The 23,428-nt window shown below is 40.5% G+C and overlaps 1 protein-coding gene across 3 annotated transcripts; it reads right to left on the bottom strand.

The window, feature by feature from the left end:
- Nucleotides 1-525: 525 nt before the first annotated feature.
- On the bottom strand, nucleotides 526-21,935 carry LOC142699468 (spermatogenesis-associated protein 2-like). 3 transcript variants are annotated; one of them, XM_075848067.1, is made up of 3 exons: nucleotides 21,828-21,935; nucleotides 9,760-10,188; nucleotides 526-6,101 (listed from the first exon to the last, which is right to left on the bottom strand). In XM_075848067.1, exons 2-3 carry the CDS (start codon nucleotides 10,075-10,077, stop codon nucleotides 4,842-4,844), a joined length of 1,578 nt encoding a protein of 525 aa, XP_075704182.1. In that variant the 5' UTR covers nucleotides 10,078-10,188; nucleotides 21,828-21,935; the 3' UTR covers nucleotides 526-4,841. The 3 variants fall into 3 exon arrangements, with proteins under 3 accessions (XP_075704182.1, XP_075704181.1, XP_075704180.1); XM_075848066.1 differs by having other exon boundaries at nucleotides 21,796-21,935; XM_075848065.1 differs by having other exon boundaries at nucleotides 21,753-21,935.
- Between the last annotated feature and the right edge of the window lie 1,493 nt (nucleotides 21,936-23,428).

Below are 23,428 nucleotides of genomic sequence, written 5' to 3' on the forward strand. Positions count from 1 at the left end.
GACTGCTTCATTTGATGCCTTGTGAGAAAACTTTAAGGCCGGGTTCACGTGGGGTGGAATTGGATGCGATGTGTCATTTTTCACAAAGAAATCAGAGACTGCTGCTGCCTTTGCTCATACGGCCTCTGCCACGTGGGGGGTTTTCCCCTTTTAATTATTTTTTTTTTAGATCATTTTAATTTGCAAAAAACGGAACATATTTAATTAAATTTGTTTTCAATATATTAACAGATCAATAGCGGTCACGTGACCCAAACTCCCATCTTGCAGACGTGTATATCCAGCATGCTTATTTCGTCCTAAAATATACGTGCCGTGATCACAGAGGTCAAGAGCAGCGCGCTTTGCCATAGTGCGTGCGTGTGAACAGTGGAATATCCAATGCAAGTGTGGATGTCCACGGATTGCAAAGAGATATCAGAAGAAGTTTCATGGGTGATGTATTTCATGCTCGGGCTCCACGACACGACAATCACTTTTTGTTGCAGGTTAGTCATTGTTCCGTGAAATAAAACCCAAAACAGCCCAATCTTAAATGAGTTTATATTTACGGCCATCACAGCAAACCCATACAACGGATATTCACAAAAATAGCATGGATAGAACTGGAAACTCAACACAGGTCATCGCCTAGTCCTCTGTATGGCACTAGATATGCACGCCGTCCTGATCACTGGCGGATACGTGGCATCGCGGGCTCCACTGTGTGGTGCTGGATTTTCAGGTGGAGGGTCGGCTGCTAGAAGTAACATCACGCGTGATCAGCGCTGTACAGGTTATAAATGACATTCCTTATATACACGTCACATATGTACATCTATCCAATAAGTGCCATCATTTGGTATTCACATTATAAATTTACACACGGGGAGGTCGTCCGCTGCTGGTTTATAGTCCTTGTGCACACTCTGAAATGTCGCACCTGCAAAGAGACGCCCAATGTCACTGCAAGAGTTCAGTACTGGAGCGCAAATACAGAAGACGCCAAATGCAAAGTACAGGCCGGCCATGAGTCACTGGTGGATCTACGGCCCGAGTCCAGTGGAAGTGATTCTGTGGGGGGAGGGGCTGGCTGATTTACTGTAAACAAAACGTTATTGTATGATGAAAAGTCCGGCTTCTGTCGAATACTTTGTCACTCCATGAGTAATGTACAACATCACTGCTTGCTGTCAGGGGACTGGGATATTCATTTTCTGTATCCAACAGTTCAGTGTTTCAGGCTGGACTTTGAATAGAGATCTTGGCGGCTGCTGTGTTCAGCTCACAGAGTATTGTCTAAACTCACAATCCATAAGCTGTGTGAACAGGACTAGGTAAGGAAAGCCTTTACATGTAAATGAGAATTGTTCTAGTCAACGACAGTAAGCAGAGATCTTGAAAATGATGCGATATTGCTAAACAGTCTATGCATTGTAATTGATTAAGCGTCATTAACTGGACGAGGACTTTTAACTCACGGGCTCAGGTAAAGGACGAGCTCTCCAGCCTCCCCAGCAGTTACACAGGTATCTATAGATATTTGAGTACAGTTTTATTTTATGTTTCTTAGGTTTTTCTTCGGCCACTTTAAAAATTCTATATATAAATTAGGATATTTACATGTTGACCACCAAATCCCACCATACCATACACTGTGCGCTCACCTCAGGGGTCGGGGTACCATTTACACCTGTTCTACAGAGTGGGGGTCTGCAGGGTCTCCTAACAGTCTGGAGCTGCTGCTCAGCCTGTATATCTCTGGCAGTAACGTGTAAGGCGGCATGACTGACGGACGACACAGACGCAGCATGAGAAGAGATGATTATTTTTTTTCCCCAAGGGATCCAAGTGACACCTTAAACTGCTTGTTATAAAAAAAAAAAAAAAGGAAAAAAATCCTCCGTACACTCTGCACCGTAGACGCGAATGTTGTCAGGTTGGGGATTATTGCAGCAGTGACAGTTCAGCTCCTCCGATAATACACAGTGCCCCCTGTTGTCAGACCATAAACATGATACAGTTTATAATTCCATATATACAGTATATAATTCCTACAAGAAATATTTAGTTTAAAAGTACTTTTACATACAAAAAAATAATACGAATGAGTTTTTTCTTTGAATGCTGGTTAGATTTTTGGATGGATAGAAAAGGTGCAAATCGATAATGTATTTTGTGTGGGGGAAAAAAAAAAATACCCAAAACAACCCTATAAGCTTTATAAACAGTCTATATAGTGAGGATACACAGCACGTACCAGGACTGTAATGCTGACACCTACAGGTGGGGCAGGGGATTACAGCCTTAACCCTAATAATATAACAGATCACTTTATCTGCTGATCTACGAACTGAAGATTGAGATTTTAGGCTGATCATACAGGGAGCCATGTTGTAACCTCAGACAATTGTGCAGACATATCAGGCTCATTATTATGTGCATGTAGGAAAGTCTCCGCCATTAAGACAGAGTAGGAATTCATTTTAGGTTACACAACCTATCCCAGGGAGGACAGATCCCAGCTTTAATTTAAAGGGCAACGCTGCTGAAATGCATTTTTTTTTTTTTCTCGCCAGAAGATTTTGGGTTTAGTGTACACAGAGTTCGAGACCTATAGAGGACAACAGTCCTAATAACTCAGTAATCAGTGGGGGTCCCAGTTCATAAACCCCCAGAGAGGTCGTCATCTGCCTTGAAATTAAGGGAAATTTTCAAAACACACTCCCTACAGATTATTTATTAGACATGCCATAAAAAGGTGTAAGCAGAGGGGTCCAACTCCTGGGAGACACATTGATGCCAATACTATGGGACCTAAGCAGAGGTGGCCTCATGCATGTTCACTCTGTATTAGACAGGACATATCGGAAATCTCCCATTCACTTAATGAGCAGGTAAGGCCACCTCTCCCCAGGAAACAGGAAACCTGCATTCTTGAGATATGTGCGGGATCCCAGTAGTCAGACCCCCCCCCCCCCAATCTCACTTTTATAGTATATCCAGATAAATAGGAAAGCGTATGGAGGAAAAATATTGAATTCGTTAAGCTTTAAAGTGAATCATGTTATTTTTTGGTCCAAAATTCCATGCCAATTAGTTTCTAAATATATCTTTATAGCAGTTGGAGCTCAGTTTCTCTGATACAAAGCTCCAAATCCCCTGCATAAACAGCTACATAATAAAATCATATCTGCCTGCAGCCACCACTAGAGGGAGCTCACTGTATAAAGATGTAGTTTAGAGTTCAATAGATAAACAGTATGCAGTGAGCGCCCTCTAGTGGTGGCTGCAAGCAGATATGGGGTCTCTGTGGTGGACTCAACACAGACCTGTAATATCCTGTTTTTCAGAATGTGCAAGACTGCATTTTTGACTGCCTACTATAGACATTGATTGCTCCCCATCTGTCTCCCCCTATCCTTACTAGCTTTTATGCACATGGGATTTTAGAGGACACTAGGGTGCATCATATTGAAACCCATTGGGGCTAAGAAAGTGTATTTAATCTATGTGGGTAGCAAATATAGTCTGTATCCTACCTTCTATACTCTTTATTCAGTACTTTCCGTGTTGAGTGCTATATAACCACAGTGTTAGTACTAGAGTCTTATATCTAGATGTTTTTAAATGTATGTCATTTTTTGTAATAAAGTTGTTATATTCTTATATACTCTGACTATGAGCTCTATTCTTTTGGTATGGTTCTTATGATTTTATCATGTAACTATGTAGGGGATCTGGAGCTCTATATTAGAAAAAGAAGGCTCGGACATTAAGAAACTAATCAGCACAGAATTTGGAATCTGATTGGTCCAAGGCCGGACATTCACTTGAAGGTCTAACTATACACTAAAAAAAAATGTAAGAAAGAAATTGCAACTTAACACAAAGCACTAGCACAGAGGAGCAGCTTAATGCATCGGCAAAGAAATCTTAATCCGATTTTATTTAGGATTTTCAATACGTTGATAAATTTCTCTGAAACAAAAGTCCGAACACGACATAAATAACCATTTTATAGAGGAATCTTGAAATTCACACACCGTCCTTTTCTGCGATGTAACAAACGTCCTGCATTTACTGGAAAAATAAAATATATACTTCTAACCCCACTTACCTACAGTATACACAGTAACACTGCCATAGATCAGAGAACAGGGCACCACCTTCTCAGGACAAACAGCCACGCACTGAATCTGGCAGGGTCACTGCATGCAAACCAGACATGAACTACTGAGTAAAAGAACTGGATCAAGAAATTTAACAAATTTAGAATTTGGTTTGTACAGTTCTAAAAAATTTCTGGGAACCCCCCCAAAAAAAAAAAGTAAGAAATTTGCATTGCGGGTGGAGACGATTTGTCAGACTTTCAAATACAAATTTGCAAAATGAAAGCCAATTTGTACCGGTTAGAATAAAGCATCGTTTCACGCGACGTTCTAACCGGACGAATCCTCGGAATTACTCGCTTGCTCTAGACATTGGCATTTGGAGCTGCGCGGGGGAGGGCTAAGAGCTTTTTGTTTTGATGGTTCAACCAACAAACTTCTATTCTCAGAATCCAGACCATACAATGGCTTTTTGTATATACAGAGATCGCTCTTTCTGAACAGATTTCATCTCCTGCTTTTAAGGATTTTAATTTCATCAGCAAGCCTAAGGATTTATTGCACCATGGTATAGCAGCAACGTCTGTGTGTAACCACAAAACACTGATTGAATCTCCGCCATCAACCCTTCCTTGTGGTGTTTGTTCTAGCGGTCAGTGGGATATACCAGTTCAGAGGTCCTGTCCTTTAGCCCTTTATTCAAAAGAAAGGGGGGGGGGGGGGGATGAATAAAAATAAAAATGTGCACGTTTATCTGTACACCAGGTGGGACAGTTGAGAGGATTTATAGTTTAGCTGATTGTTTGGTGCAAACCTGTGGAAATCGCTTTTTCGACAGCAATATTCATGGGAGTAAGCAACAATGCAGGCATCGCACGAAACTTTGGAGCACACTGCACAGGTGTTGGACGCTCCGGCTCGGTTGCAGAAGCCGCAGCGCAGCGCGGTGGAAGGTTTCATTTTAGCGGTCTGCTGAGAAGCGCGGTCCTGGGACGGTGTCCCGTATGAAGACTTCTCTCGCAGCGCTGAGCCAGAGGAGTAGCTGTCGTTCTGTACGGTAGTTTTGATTGACAGGTTGTTCTGTTTGAGCAGAGAGCCGTCAGGTCTGTAGATGAGCATACTGTCACACTTATGGCATACGGAGCTGCCGGAGGATACGCCGCAGTTTTGGCACTTCATGAATACGGTCTCTTTGGCTACGTGCGAACGCTTGTGATAAGATGGGGTCATCTTGTTATCAAACTGCCAAGAATCGGGCTTGACCAGCTCCTGCCTCTTGACATTTAGTAATCTAGAATCCATGTCCGTGTACAAGTCTACATCATCTTCATTGGGGAAGTAGCCGTATGTAGCGCTGGCTCGTAAAAGCCCATTGGGGTTAGAGGAAAGATTCAAAAACTCGTCAGAGCAGCCGTGCAGAGAGCTGGACATGGACTGCAGGGAGTGTGGGGGACGTATGATTTCGTCTTTGAGGTCATCTTCCGCGTCTACCAGGATGGGCTCCTTGCGCAGGCTCAGAGAGACGGGAAGCAGCGGCGGCGGCGGTTTGTTCTTGCTGTCCCAGTAGCTCTCGTAGGTGTCTACGGACTTGGACGGTTTTGTTACTTTCTGCTTGAAGTAATCCTTGGATGGAGCCCTCTCGCTGGCAGATTTCTGAAGCACCATCCTCGACATGGATATGTTCAGGGTTTCCTTGCATTCCACGCGTCTCTTCATTTCGTCCGTGCAGCCCCTGACGTCTTCGTTGCTGTTCTTACGCTCGTTTACCACATCCACTTCTAAGTAACCTTTATCCTTTACCTGCAGGTAGATTTCCAGGAGAAGTTCACATTCAACTCGTGCTAGAAAAAGTTCAAAAGACACTCTCTTGACTTGTGTGGTGTCCACATGGTCTTTCAGTCTGTAGACAGTCCCTTGTTCTTGTAAATAACCCATATGGTTCAATATGTGCCGGATGTCGTCATCTATTAAAGCAGCTCTGACATAATATACAAATGGCCCAGTGTATGTCTGGTAAGGAGACAAAAGACAAGCGTTAGTGCTGGACAGAATAATGATATAAGGCTCTGTTCACATTACATCAGAGGAAAACGTTGAGGATTTTCCTAAATGACGGAAGGCTGTGACGTATCCCATTGTATTAGCACCACAAAAAAAAAAAAAGTTACTGTGAAAAAGTAGATTAAAAAAAAAAAAACTATACAAATTTGGTATTGCTATAATTTTATAAGCCTATAGATGATCTGTCGGCTCTCCCGTGTGGTGTAGTATAGAGGAGCCGTCGGCTCTCCCGTGTGGTGTAGTATAGAGGAGCCGTCGGCTCTCCCGTGTGGTGTAGTATAGAGGAGCCGTCGGCTCTCCCGTGTGGTGTAGTATAGAGGAGCCGTCGGCTCTCCCGTGTGGTGTAGTATAGAGGAGCCGTCGGCTCTCCCGTGTGGTGTAGTATAGAGGAGCCGTCGGCTCTCCCGTGTGGTGTAGTATAGAGGAGCCGTCGGCTCTCCCGTGTGGTGTAGTATAGAGGAGCCGTCGGCTCTCCCGTGTGGTGTAGTATAGAGGAGCCGTCGGCTCTCCCGTGTGGTGTAGTATAGAGGAGCCGTCGGCTCTCCCGTGTGGTGTAGTATAGAGGAGCCGTCGGCTCTCCCGTGTGGTGTAGTATAGAGGAGCCGTCGGCTCTCCCGTGTGGTGTAGTATAGAGGAGCCGTCGGCTCTCCCGTGTGGTGTAGTATAGAGGAGCCGTCGGCTCTCCCGTGTGGTGTAGTATAGAGGAGCCGTCGGCTCTCCCGTGTGGTGTAGTATAGAGGAGCCGTCGGCTCTCCCGTGTGGTGTAGTATAGAGGAGCCGTCGGCTCTCCCGTGTGGTGTAGTATAGAGGAGCCGTCGGCTCTCCCGTGTGGTGTAGTATAGAGGAGCCGTCGGCTCTCCCGTGTGGTGTAGTATAGAGGAGCCGTCGGCTCTCCCGTGTGGTGTAGTATAGAGGAGCCGTCGGCTCTCCCGTGTGGTGTAGTATAGAGGAGCCGTCGGCTCTCCCGTGTGGTGTAGTATAGAGGAGCCGTCGGCTCTCCCGTGTGGTGTAGTATAGAGGAGCCGTCGGCTCTCCCGTGTGGTGTAGTATAGAGGAGCCGTCGGCTCTCCCGTGTGGTGTAGTATAGAGGAGCCGTCGGCTCTCCCGTGTGGTGTAGTATAGAGGAGCCGTCGGCTCTCCCGTGTGGTGTAGTATAGAGGAGCCGTCGGCTCTCCCGTGTGGTGTAGTATAGAGGAGCCGTCGGCTCTCCCGTGTGGTGTAGTATAGAGGAGCCGTCGGCTCTCCCGTGTGGTGTAGTATAGAGGAGCCGTCGGCTCTCCCGTGTGGTGTAGTATAGAGGAGCCGTCGGCTCTCCCGTGTGGTGTAGTATAGAGGAGCCGTCGGCTCTCCCGTGTGGTGTAGTATAGAGGAGCCGTCGGCTCTCCCGTGTGGTGTAGTATAGAGGAGCCGTCGGCTCTCCCGTGTGGTGTAGTATAGAGGAGCCGTCGGCTCTCCCGTGTGGTGTAGTATAGAGGAGCCGTCGGCTCTCCCGTGTGGTGTAGTATAGAGGAGCCGTCGGCTCTCCCGTGTGGTGTAGTATAGAGGAGCCGTCGGCTCTCCCGTGTGGTGTAGTATAGAGGAGCCGTCGGCTCTCCCGTGTGGTGTAGTATAGAGGAGCCGTCGGCTCTCCCGTGTGGTGTAGTATAGAGGAGCCGTCGGCTCTCCCGTGTGGTGTAGTATAGAGGAGCCGTCGGCTCTCCCGTGTGGTGTAGTATAGAGGAGCCGTCGGCTCTCCCGTGTGGTGTAGTATAGAGGAGCCGTCGGCTCTCCCGTGTGGTGTAGTATAGAGGAGCCGTCGGCTCTCCCGTGTGGTGTAGTATAGAGGAGCAGTCGGCTCTCCCGTGTGGTGTAGTATAGAGGAGCAGTCGGCTCTCCCGTGTGGTGTAGTATAGAGGAGCAGTCGGCTCTCCCGTGTGGTGTAGTATAGAGGAGCAGTCGGCTCTCCCGTGTGGTGTAGTATAGAGGAGCAGTCGGCTCTCCCGTGTGGTGTAGTATAGAGGAGCAGTCGGCTCTCCCGTGTGGTGTAGTATAGAGGAGCAGTCGGCTCTCCCGTGTGGTGTAGTATAGAGGAGCAGTCGGCTCTCCCGTGTGGTGTAGTATAGAGGAGCAGTCGGCTCTCCCGTGTGGTGTAGTATAGAGGAGCAGTCGGCTCTCCCGTGTGGTGTAGTATAGAGGAGCAGTCGGCTCTCCCGTGTGGTGTAGTATAGAGGAGCAGTCGGCTCTCCCGTGTGGTGTAGTATAGAGGAGCAGTCGGCTCTCCTTTGTGGTGTAGTATAGAGGAGCCGTCGGCTCTCCCGTGTGGTGTAGTATAGAGGAGCCGTCGGCTCTCCCGTGTGGTGTAGTATAGAGGAGCCGTCGGCTCTCCCGTGTGGTGTAGTATAGAGGAGCCGTCGGCTCTCCCGTGTGGTGTAGTATAGAGGAGCCGTCGGCTCTCCCGTGTGGTGTAGTATAGAGGAGCCGTCGGTTCTCCCGTGTGGTGTAGTATAGAGGAGATGTCGGCTCTCCCGTGTAGTATAGAGGAGATGTCGGCTCTCCCGTGTAGTATAGAGGAGCTGTCGGCTCTCCCGTGTAGTATAGAGGAGCTGTCGGCTCTCCCGTGTAGTATAGAGGAGCTGTCGGCTCTCCCGTGTAGTATAGAGGAGCTGTCGGCTCTCCCGTGTAGTATAGAGGAGCTGTCGGCTCTCCCGTGTAGTATAGAGGAGCTGTCGGCTCTCCCGTGTAGTATAGAGGAGCTGTCGGCTCTCCCGTGTAGTATAGAGGAGCTGTCAGTTCTCCTGTGTGGTGTAGTATAGAGGCTCTGTCAGCTCTCCTGTGTGGTGTAGTATAGAGGCTCTGTCAGCTCTCCTGTGTGGTGTAGTATAGAGGCTCTGTCAGCTCTCCTGTGTGGTGTAGTATAGAGGATCTGTCAGCTCTCCTGTGTGGTGTAGTATAGAGGATCTGTCAGCTCTCCTGTGTGGTGTAGTGTAGAGGAGCTGTCAGTTCTCCTGTGTGGTGTAGTATAGAGGATCTGTCAGCTCTCCTGTGTGGTGTAGTATAGAGGATCTGTCAGCTCTCCTGTGTGGTGTAGTATAGAGGATCTGTCCGCTCTCCTGTGTGGTGTAGTATAGAGGCTCTGTCAGCTCTCCTGTGTGGTGTAGTATAGAGGATCTGTCGGCTCTCCTGTGTGGTGTAGTATAGAGGATCTGTCGGCTCTCCTGTGTGGTGTAGTATAGAGCATCTGTCAGCTCTCCTGTGTGGTGTAGTATAGAGCATCTGTCAGCTCTCCTGTGTGGTGTAGTATAGAGGATCTGTCCGCTCTCCTGTGTGGTGTAGTATAGAGCATCTGTCAGCTCTCCTGTGTGGTGTAGTATAGAGGATCTGTCAGCTCTCCTGTGTGGTGTAGTATAGAGGATCTGTCAGCTCTCCTGTGTGGTGTAGTATAGAGGATCTGTCAGCTCTCCTGTGTGGTGTAGTATAGAGCATCTGTCAGTTCTCCTGTGTGGTGTAGTATAGATGATCTGTCAGCTCTCCTGTGTGGTGTAGTATAGAGGATCTGTCCGCTCTCCTGTGTGGTAGTGATTTGATTAATTTGCTTACCCTTGTGGTGTCCTCTCTGCCCAGTTCTTACCTTAATATTTTTGTACTCTTTCTTCCAAGGGTAAAGGAAGAGGTTAATGCCAATAGTCTCCAGCATAGCTGCCGCATTGTGTAGGGAGCGCAGATTGGATGTCCGCAGGGCTTTCAGGGAGTTCTCACAGACTTCGTAAAACCTGATCAGCCGGAATCTATAAATGGGATCAATTTTCGGCAAGCTGAGTAAGGCCGATGCGGCGGTGCGGAGATACTCATCGCTGATGGCTCGCTGTTTAGTATCAGAAGCTTCCAGTTTGGATTCGTGGAACTGTACATATTTTCTAAAGAGATCTTCCTTGTACTTTGTATCCATTGAAATGTGGCTCTGGTCGCAGGTCTGTAGTTACCTCATCCCATCCATGGCTTTTCTGTGGCGTCGGGATTCGTGAGGTGATGATCAGTCATTCCGCTGATAGTCAGGAATCTACAACACAGAGATTATCAGCATCAATAACGTCCATCATAACAAGCTTTATGCCCAGAATAGAAGAAGACGACTGCAGGCACATCCAGAGGACGGACCATGTTGTGCGACTCCAGAGATGATCAAAACTTGCAGTTTGCTGCATATCTGACATCTCCCAACAGTTGCATTGCAATGGGAACCATTGAAATCCAGCAACATTTCCCACTCATCTATTGGATCTAGAGTCAAACAGGGGAAATGCTACCAAATAAAACACAACAGCCGCATCATGTGACATATCTAAATTACATAACTGAAGTCATAGTCTATTCCTGGCCTTATACAGGCAAACATGATCCGCTCAAACAGCATTTCCCCTAAAATAAAACATCCCCAGTAAACAGAAAACATTGTACGCTGGAGATGTACTTCATTAAAATTACCTTCCTGTCGTAATCCACCGGTGTCTCCATGGTTACAGACTACAAACAAACGGTGTAGTCTGATTCGTAGTCATACTTCCTTTCATCTGTCCACTACTTTTTGCTAATCTTAAAAATGTAGAAGACTCTCTGATGAAAGGGGATCAGACTACGGGGTTTGTTTGTAGTCTAACTGTGGAAACACAGTCCTGCACAGGAGATTGGTTATGCAATTTTAGATGCATTGGATTCAAAAAAGAAAAAAAGTAGTTACAATGGTGGACATAACTTTTATATATAGTGTAATACAAAAAAGATTAAAAAAAACTTCCAACCACAACAGCATTCCATAAATGACCAGCAGAAAATGGACCCGAACATGGGGAGATATAAATCCTGGCGTGTAAACATTGTGGGCAGCACTAAGGTCCTGGGTTCGAATCTAGGACAAAAACTGCGTGAAGTTAGTATATTCTTGTGTGTGGGTTTTTCTCTGAATTCTCGCCTTTCCTCAAAAACAGAGATAGGGAATTTAGATCGGGAGTCCCAATGGGTTCAGTGATAACTAATGTACAGCGCCGCAGAATATGCTGGTGCTATATAAGCAATAGAAATAGAGATCAGACAGAAGTCCAGGTAACCGCGGGACTTCTACATGATTGCACCTTATATCCCTATATGTACAGCAGCCGAACCCTGAAGCTAGAATCCACTGAACCAGAACACAATAGTCTTTCCTGAATCACACGCCGGGGGTGTAAACCACCTGAAAATCCCCAACTGCTGCTCCAAACATCTGTCAAAGCAAAACCTCTGATAAGGTCATACAGCAAGGAAACACATAGAAGAACATGGCCCCCACATCATAACTACCACGCTGCCCTTACCTAACATGCTGCCCCAAAAGCAGTTATCAGAAAATAGTGCAATCGTCTTCATATAACCCGGCCAGTCGGTGCAGGGACGGACAGGGCAGGTGGAGACAGGGCAGGACAAAATAGAATATTACATCACGTTCTGATTGCTGCCTATGGATCTGCATTTTAGGGCAGTAGGCAGTATAATCATACATCTATCATTATATATCATTATTATACACCAGTGCAGAGTCTATAGGGAATAATGTACAGTACAGGGGTATAATCATCCATTATATATAGTTATTATACACCAGTGCTGAGTCTATAGGGTATAATGTACAGTACAGCAGTATAATCATCCATCTATCCATTATATATCATTATTATATACCAGTGCTGAGTCTATAGGATATAATGTGCAGTACAGCAGTATAATCATCCATCTATCCATTATATATCATTATTATATACCAGTGCCGAGTCTATAGGATATAATGTGCAGTATAATCATCTATCCATTATATATCATTATTATATACCAGTGCTGAGTCTATAGGATATAATGTACAGTAGTATAATCATCCATATATCCATTATTAAATACCAGTGCGGAGTCTACAGGATATAATGTGCAGCACAGCAGTATAATCATCCATCTATCCATTATATATCATTATTATATACCAGTGCTTAGTCTATAGGGTATAATGTGCAGCACAGCAGTATAATCATCCATATATCCATTATATATCATTATTATATACCAGTGCTTAGTCTATAGGGTATAATTTACAGTACAGGGGTATAATCATCCATATATCCATTATTATATACCACTGCGGAGTCTATAGGATATAATGTAAATTACAGCAGTATAATCATCCATCTATCATTATTATATACCAGTGCTGAATCTATAGGATATAATGTGCAGTATAATCATCCATATATCCATTATTATATACCACTGCGGAGTCTATAGGATATAATGTACATTACAGCAGTATAATCATCCATCTATCCATTATTATATACCAGTGCTTAGTCTATAGGGTATAATGCACAGTACAGCAGTATAATCATCCATCTATCCATTATATATCATTATTATACACCAGTGCTGAGTCTATAGGATATAATGTACAGTACAGCAGTATAATCCTCCATATATCCATTATATATCATTATTATACACCAGTGCTGAGTCTATAGGATATAATGTGCAGTACAGCAGTATAATCATCCATATATCCATTATATATCATTATTATATACCAGTGCTGAATCTATAGGATATAAAAGTACAGTGCAGCAGTATAAACATCCATATATCCATTATTATATACCAGTGCTGAGTCTATAGGGCATAATGTGAAGTACAGCAGTATAATCATCCATATATTCATTATATATCATTATTATATACCAGTGCTGAATCTATAGGATATAATGTGCAGTACAGCAGTATAATCATCCATATATTCATTATATATCATTATTATATACCAGTGCTGAGTCTATAGGGTATAATGTGCAGTACAGCAGTATAATCATCCATCTATCCATTATATATAATTATTATATACCAGTGCTGAGTCTATAGGGTATAATGTACAGTACAGGAGTATAATCCTCCATATTTCTATTATATATCATTATATACCAGTGCTGAGTCTATAGTTTATAATGTACAGTACAGTATAATCATCCATATATCCATTATTATACACCAGTGCAGAGTCTATAGGGTATAATGTACAGTACAGCAGTATAATTATCCATCTATCCATTATATATCATTATTATATACCAGTGCCTAGTCTATAGGATATAATGTGCAATACAGCAGTATAATCCTCCATATATCCATTATATATCATTATTATATACCAGTGCTGAGTCTATAGGATATAATGTACAGTACAGTAGTATAATCATCCATCTATCCATTATTATATACCAGTGCTGAGTCTATAGGGTATAATGTACAGTACAGCAGTATAATCCATATATCCATTATATACCAGTGCTGAGTCTATAGGGTATAATTTACAGTACGGCAATATAATCATCCATTATATATCATTATTATATACCAGTGCTGGGTCTATAGGGTATAATGTACAGTACAGTAGTATAATCATCCATCTATCCATTATTTTATACCAGTGATAACTCTATAGGATATAATGTGCAGTATAATCCTCCTTATATCCATTATATATCATTATTATATACCAGTGCTGAGTCTATAGGATATAATGTACATTACAGCAGTATAATCATCCATCTATCCATTATTATATACCAGTGCTTAGTCTATAGGATATAATGTACAGTACAGCAGTATAATCCATATATCCATTATATATCATTATTATATACCAGTGCTGAGTCTATAGGATATAATGTAGAGTACAGCAGTATAATCATCCATCTATCCATTATATATCATTATTATATACCAGTGCTGAGTCTACAGGATATGTACAGAACAGTATAATCATCCATATATCCATTATTATACACCAGTGCAGAGTCTATAGGATATAATGTACAGTACAGCAGTCTAATCATCCATATATCCATTATATATCATTATTATACACCAGTGCTGAGTCTATAGGATATAATGTACAGTAGTATAATCATCCATATATTCATTACATATTATATACCAGTGCTGAGTCTACCTGGAATAATGTACAGTACAGGGGTATAATCATCCGTATATCCATTATTATCTACCAGTGTGGAGTCTATAGGATATAAAAGTACAGTGCAGAAGTATAAACATCCATATATCCATTATTATATACCAGTGCTGAGTCTATAGGGCATAATGTGAAGTACAGCATTATTTTTCATCCATATATCCATTATATATCATTATTATATACCAGTGCCAAGTCTATAGGATATAATGTACAGTACAGCAGTATAATCATCCATCTATCCATTATATATCATTATTATATACCAGTGCTGAGTCTATAGGATATAATGTGCAGTACAGCAGTATAATCATCCATATATTCATTATATATCATTATTATATACCAGTGCTGAGTCTATAGGATATAATGTACAGCAGTATAATCCTCCATATATCCATTATATATCATTATTATATACCAGTGCTGAGTCTATAGGGTATAATGTACAGTACAGCAGTATAATCCATATATCCATTATATACCAGTGCTGAGTCTATAGGGTATAATTTACAGTACGGCAATATAATCATCCATTATATATCATTATTATATACCAGTGCTGAGTCTATAGGGTATAATGTGCAGTACAGCAGTATAATCATCCATCTATCCATTATTATACACCAGTGCCAACTCTATAGGGTATAATGTGCAGTACAGCAGTATAATCCTCCTTATATCCATTATATATCATTATTATATACCAGTGCTGAGTCTATAGGATATAATGTACATTACAGCAGTATAATCATCCATCTATCCATTATTATATACCAGTGCTTAGTCTATAGGGTATAATGCACAGTACAGCAGTATAATCATCCATCTATCCATTATATATCATTATTATACACCAGTGCTGAGTCTATAGGATATAATGTACAGTACTATAATCATCCATTATATTTCATTATTATATACTAGTGCGGAGTCTATAGGGTATAATGTACAGTACAGCAGTATAATCATCCATCTATTATATATCATACACTAGTGCGGAGTCTATAGGATATAATGTACAGTACAGAGGTATAATCATCCATATATCCATTATATATCATTATTATATACCAGTGCTGAGTCTATAGGATATAATGTACAGTAGTATAATCATCCATATATCCATTACATATTATATACCAGTGCTGAGTCTACCTGGAATAATGTACAGTACAGGGGTTTAATCATCCGTATATCCATTATCTACCAGTGTGGAGTCTATAGGATATAAAAGTTCAGTGCAGAAGTATAAACATCCATATATCCATTATTATATACCAGTGCTGAGTCTATAGGGCATAATGTTAAGTACAGCATTATTTTTCATCCATATATCCATTATATATCATTATTATATACCAGTGCTGAGTCTATAGGATATAATGTGCAGTATAATCATCCATCTATCCATTATATATCATTATTATATACCAGTGCCGAGTCTATAGGATATAATGTACAGTACAGCAGTATAATCATCCATCTATCCATTATATATCATTATTATATACCAGTGCTGAGTCTATAGGATATAATGTGCAGTACAGCAGTATAATCATCCATATATTCATTATACATCATTATTATATACCAGTGCTGAGTCTATAGGATATAATGTACAGTAGTATAATCATCCATATATCCATTATATATCATTATTATATACCAGTGCTGAGTCTATAGGGTATAATGTGCAGTACAGCAGTATAATCATCCATCTATCCATTATTATACACCAGTGCCAACTCTATAGGGTATAATGTGCAGTACAATCCTCCATATTTCCATTATATATAATTATTATATACCAGTGCTGAGTCTATAGGATATAATGTGCAGTACAGCAGTATAATCCTCCATATATCCATTATATATCATTATTATATACCAGTGCTGAGTCTATAGGATATAATGTACAGTACAGTAGTATAATCATCCATCTATCCATTATTATATACCAGTGCGGAGTCTATAGGGTATAATGTACAGTACAGCAGTATAATCCATATATCCATTATATACCAGTGCTGAGTCTATAGGGTATAATTTACAGTACGGCAATATAATCATCCATTATATATCATTATTATATACCAGTGCTGAGTCTATAGGATATAATGTGCAGTACAGAAGTATAATAATACATCTATCCATTATATATCATTACTTATATACCAGTGCTGAGTCTATAGGGTATAATGCACAGTACAACAGTATAATCATCCATCTATCCATTATTTTATACCAGTGACAACTCTATAGGATATAATGTGCAGTATAATCCTCCTTATATCCATTATATATAATTATTATATACCAGTGCTGAGTCTATAGGATATAATGAGCAGTACAGCAGTATAATAATACATCTATCCATTATATATCATTATTATACACCACTGCTGAGTCTATAGGATATAATGTACAGTAGTATAATAATCCATCTATCCATTATATACCAGTGCTGAGTCTATAGGGTATAATTTACAGTACGGCAATATAATCATCCATTATATATCATTATTTTATACCAGTGCTGAGTCTATAGGGTATAATGTACAGTATAGCAGCATAATCATCCATCTATCCATTATTATATACCAGTGCCAACTCTATAGGATATAATGTGCAGTACAGCAGTATAATCCTCCATATTTCCATTATATATTATTATATACCAGTGCTGAGTCTATAGGGTATAATTGACAGTACGGCAGTATAATCATCCATCTATCCATTATATATAGTTATTATATACCAGTGCGGAGTCTATAGGGCATAATTTACAGTACGGCAGTATAATCATCCATTATATACCAGTGCTGAATCTATAGGTTATAATGTACAGTACAGCAGTATAATCCTCCATCTATCCATTATTATATATCAGTGCTGAATCTATAGGGTATAATGTACAATACAACAGTATAATCATCCATATTTCCATTATATACACCAGTGCTGAGTCTATAGGGTATAATGTACAGTAGTATAATCATCCATCTATCCATTATATATCATTATTATACACCAGTGCTGAATCTATAGGATATAATGTGCAGTACAGCAGTATAATAATACATCTATCCATTATTATATACCACTGCTGAATCTATAGGATATAATGTACAGTAGTATAATCATCCATATATCCATTATATATCATTATATACCAGTGCTGAATCTATAGGATATAATGTACAGTACAGCAGTATAATGATCCATCTATCCATTATATATCATTATTATATACCAGTGCTGAGTCTACAGGGAATAATGTACAGTACAGTAGTATAATCATCCATCTATCCATTATATATCATTATTATATACCAGTGCTGAGTCTATAGGGTATAATGTGCAGTATAATCATCCATATATCCATTATTATATACCAGTGCTGAGTCTACAGGATATAATGTACAGTACAGCAGTATAATCATCCATCTATCCATTATATATCATTATTATATACCAGTGCTGAGTCTATAGGGTATAATGTACAATACAACAGTATAATCATCCATCTATCCATTATATATCATTATTATATACTAGTGTGGAGTCTATAGGGTATAATGTACAGCAGTATAATCATCCATATATCCATTATTATATACCAGTGCCGAGTCTATAGGATATAATGTACAGTACAGCAGTATAATCATCCATCTATCCATTATATATCATTTATATACCAGTGCTGAGTATATAGTGTATAATGTACAATACAACAGTATAATCATCCATTATATATCAGTGCTGAGTCTATAGGGTATAATGTACAGTATAATCATCCATATATCCATTATTATATACCAGTGCTGAGTCTACAGGGTATAATGTACAGTACAGTAGTATAATCATCCATCTATCCATTATATATCATTATTATATATCAGTGCGGAGTCTATAGGGTATAATGTACAGTACAGGGGTATAATCATCCATATATCCATTATTATATACCACTGCGGAGTCTATAGGATATAATGTACAGTACAGCAGTATAATCATCCATCTATCCATTATATAACATTATATATCAGTGCGGAGTCTATAGGGTATAATGTACAGTACAGGGGTATAATCATCCATATATCCATTATATACCACTGCTGAATCTATAGGATATAATGTACAGTACAGCAGTATAATCATCCATCTATCCATTATATATCATTATATACCAGGGCTGAGTATATAGGGTATAATGTACAGTACAGCAGTATAATTATCCATCTATCCATTATATATCATTATTATATACCAGTGCTGAGTATATAGGGTATAATGTACAATACAACAGTATAATCATCCATTATATATCAGTGCTGAGTCTATAGGGTATAATGTACAGTATAATCATCCATATATCCATTATTATATACCAGTGCTGAGTCTATAGGATATAATGTACAGTACAGTAGTATAATCATCCATCTATCCATTATATATCATTATTATATACCAGTGCTGAGTCTATAGGGTATAATGTGCAGTACAGCAGTATAATCATCCATCTATCCATTATTATATACCAGTGCTGAGTCTATAGGATATAATGTACAGTACAGTAGTATAATCATCCATCTATCCATTATATATCATTATTATACACCAGTGCAGAGTCTATAGGATATAATGTACAGTACAGCAGTATAATTATCCATCTATCCATTATTTATCATTATTATATACCAGTGCGGAGAATATAGGGTATAATGTACAATACAACAGTATAATCATCCATCTATCCATTATATATCATTATTACATACCAGTGCTGAGTCTATAGGATATAATGTACAGTACAGCAGTATAATTATCCATCTATCCATTATATATCATCCATTATATACCAGTGCTGAGTCTATAGGGTATAATGTGCAGTACAGCAGTATAATTATCCATCTATCCATTATATATCATTATTATATACCGGTGCGGAGTCTATAGGGTATAATGTACAGTACAGCAGTATAATCATCCATCTATCCATTATATATCATTATTATATACCAGTGCTGAGTCTATAGGGTATAATGTACAGTACAGCAGTATAATTATCCATCTATCCATTATATATCATTATTATATACCGTGCGGAGTCTATAGGGTATAATGTACAGTACAGCAGTATAATCATCCATCTATCCATTATATATCATTATTATATACCAGTGCTGAGTATATAGGGTATAATGTACAGTACAGCAGTATAATTATCCATCTATCCATTATATATCATTATTATATACCAGTGCTGAGTATATAGGGTATAATGTACAATACAACAGTATAATCATCCATTATATATCAGTGCTGAGTCTATAGGGTATAATGTACAGTATAATCATCCATATATCCATTATTATATACCAGTGCTGAGTCTATAGGATATAATGTACAGTACAGCAGTATAATTATCCATCTATCCATTATATATCATTATTATACACCAGTGCTGAGTCTATAGGATATAATGTGCAATACAGCAGTATAATCCTCCATATATCCATTATATATCATTATTATATACCAGTGCTGAGTCTATAGGATATAATGTACAGTACAGCAGTATAATCATCCATATATCCATTATATATCATTATTATATACCAGTGCTGAGTCTATAGGGTATAATGTACAGTACAGCAGTATAATCATCCATCTATCCATTATATATCATTATTATATACCAGTGCTGAGTCTATAGGATATAATGTGCAGTACAGCAGTATAATCATCCATATATCCATTATATATCATTATTATATACCAGTGCTGAGTCTATAGGGTATAATGTACAGTACAGCAGTATAATCCATATATCCATTATATATCATTATTATATACCAGTGCTGAGTCTATAGGATATAATGTACAGTACAGCAGTATAATTATCCATATATCCATTATATATCATTATTATATACCAGTGCTGAGTCTATAGGATATAATGCACAGTACAGCAGTATAATCCATCTATCCATTATATATCATTATTATATACCAGTGCTGAGTCTATAGGATATAATGTGCAGTACAGCAGTATAATCATCCATCTATCCATTATATATCATTATTATATACCAGTGCTGAGTCTATAGGATATAATGTGCAGTACAGCAGTATAATCATCCATATATTCATTATATTTCATTATTATATACCAGTGCTGAGTCTATAGGGTATAATGTACAGTACAGCAGTATAATCCATATATCCATTATATATCATTATTATATACCAGTGCTGAGTCTATAGGGTATAATGTACAGTACAGCAGTATAATCATCCATATATCCATTATATATCATTATTATATACCAGTGCTGAGTCTATAGGGTATAATGTACAGTACAGCAGTATAATCCATATATCCATTATATATCATTATTATACACCAGTGCTGAGTCTATAGGGTATAATGTACAGTACAGCAGTATAATCCTCCATCTATCCATTATATATCATTATTATATACCAGTGCTGAGTCTATAGGGTATAATGTACAGTACAGCAGTATAATCCATATATCCATTATATATCATTATTATATACCAGTGCTGAGTCTATAGGATATAATGTACAGTAGTATAATCATCCATCTATCCATTATATATCATTATTATATACCAGTGCTGAGTCTATAGGGTATAATGTACAGTACAGCAGTATAATCCATATATCCATTATATATCATTATTATACACCAGTGCTGAGTCTATAGGGTATAATGTACAGTACAGCAGTATAATCCTCCATCTATCCATTATATATCATTATTATATACCAGTGCTGAGTCTATAGGATATAATGTACAGTACAGCAGTATAATCCATCTATCCATTATATATCATTATTATATACCAGTGCTGAGTCTATAGGATATAATGTACAGTACAGCAGTATAATTATCCATATATCCATTATATATCATTATTATATACCAGTGCTGAGTCTATAGGATATAATGCACAGTACAGCAGTATAATCCATCTATCCATTATATATCATTATTATATACCAGTGCTGAGTCTATAGGGTATAATGTACAGTACAGCAGTATAATCATCCATCTATCCATTATATATAGTTATTATATACCAGTGCTGAGTCTATAGGATATAATGTACAGTACAGCAGTATAATCCATCTATCCATTATATATAATTATTATATACCAGTGCTGAGTCTATAGGATATAATGTACAGTACAGCAGTATAATCATCCATCTATCCATTATATACCAGTGCTGAGTCTATAGGGTATAATAATACAGAATGACACAAATATACCCGGTATAACACGGCGGGCTCCCCGTCCCCCTGTCAGGCTCTCGCGGGCTCAGACCTCGGGTATCCGGGGACGCCGCAGCTCCACACGCCGGTATCATGTATTCATTCCCGGGCAGGTGTTGAGTCCGGAGCAGAGGTGCTGCCCCCTGCCCGGCACCCTGTTACTCTCCACCCCCTGACAGGAGACATAATACACCCAGCACCGGCCTATGGGCGTGTGGGAGCAGAACACCCGCTTCATCCAAAACAGTAAACCCTGCACCGCCCCTCATACACACCCAAGCCGGGAGAAGCAGGTACAGAGCCGGCAGCAGCACTCACTGTCACATCCCGAGCCACGGCTTCTCTCTCACCTCCGCCATTATGGAAGAACGCTTCACTTCCTCCTTCATGTGACGTCAACACGCAGACAGCGATGGGCGCGCGCGTCGGCGTGGACCGGTCAGCAGACGCGTCCCCGAGCCCCTGTCAGCAGACGCGTCCCCGAGCCCCTGTCAGCAGACGCGTCCCCGAGCCCCTGTCCTGGCTTGTGCGCATGCTCATCACTTCCAGCTGTTTGGGCGCGCATTTGCTGCCGGTTGTGGCGTCTTCCTGTGTGACTTGTCTGACAGGAAAAATCATCCCTGTGACCAGAATAAAGACCAGATTACATTAAAGGGGCGATGAGTAGTCATAATATAATATTAGGCCGGGGCTCCACCGTGTGAGGGTATGTTCACACGCAGAGTCAAAAACGTCTGATTTTCAGAATTTTTTTGAGCAACTCGCGTTTTCGCTGCGTTTTTTATGGCCAAAAACATCCCAAGAAGTGTCCTTCACTTCTTTGACGCGGGCGTAATGTTACGCAACGTCTTTTGACAGCGACGCGTAAAATAATGGAGCCGTTTTTTCAGGCGTAATTCGAGGAGTAAAACGCCTGAAAATAGGTTGTGTGCACATACCCTTAGGCCATGTTCACACAAGTTTTTTGCAGGAAGTTTGAGGCAGATTTTCCTCTCTACACGACGACTTTCGCGCCGTTTTTCGCCTGTGGCCATTGAGCGCCGCTGGCATAAAACACAGCGAAATACGCTTTCTCTGCCTCCCATTAATGTCAATGGGAGGTCAGAGGCGTAGACGCGCGAAGATAGGGCATGTCCCTTCTTTCTCCCGTGAGACGGTTTTACCGCTCGTGGGAAAAAAAATGACTCCGCCTCCCATTGAAATCCATGAGAGGCATTTTAGGGCCGTTTTTGATGAGTTTTGCGGCGCGGTTTCCACGTCAAAGAACTCAGTGTGAACATAGCCTTAGGGTATGTTCACACGCTTAACAAAAATCGTCTAAAAATACGGACCTGATTTCAGATAAAATAGCCTCTGATTTTCAGGCGTTTTTGAAGCTGAAAATTAAATTTGGAGCTTCTTTTCAGGCGTTTTTCACAGTGTTCAATGGAAAATCGGCTCCAAAAAACGCCTCAAGAAGGGACCTGCTACTTTTTTTTACGGAGCGTCTTTTTATGCTCCGTTTTTTAAACAGAGGCATAAAAAGACGCCCCGTGTGAACTAAATGCTGTTTTTCCCATTGATTTCAATGGGCAGATGTTTGTAGGCGTTCAGCTTCCGTTTTTTCAGGCGTTTTTCGAGGCGTAAACGGCCCGAAATACGCCTGAAAACACTACGTGTGAACATACCCTAATAAGGCTGTGTTCACACGGAATTTTTTGTAGGCGGAAATTCTGCCTCAAAATTCTGTTTGGAAGTTTGAGGCAGATTTTCCTCTCCCTGCACACCGATTTTCGCCCGCGGCCATCGAGCGCCGCGGGCATGAAACACTGCGAAATACGCTTTCTCTGCCTCCCATTGAAGTCAATGGGAGGTCAGAGGCGGAAACGCCCGAAGATAAGGCATGTCCCTTCTGTTTCTCGCGAGGTGGTTTTACCGCTCGCGGGAAAAAGACGCCTCCGCCTCCCATTGA

Source organism: Rhinoderma darwinii, unplaced genomic scaffold, assembly GCF_050947455.1.
Source record: "Rhinoderma darwinii isolate aRhiDar2 unplaced genomic scaffold, aRhiDar2.hap1 Scaffold_1588, whole genome shotgun sequence".
Taxonomy (NCBI): Eukaryota; Metazoa; Chordata; class Amphibia; order Anura; family Rhinodermatidae; genus Rhinoderma; species Rhinoderma darwinii.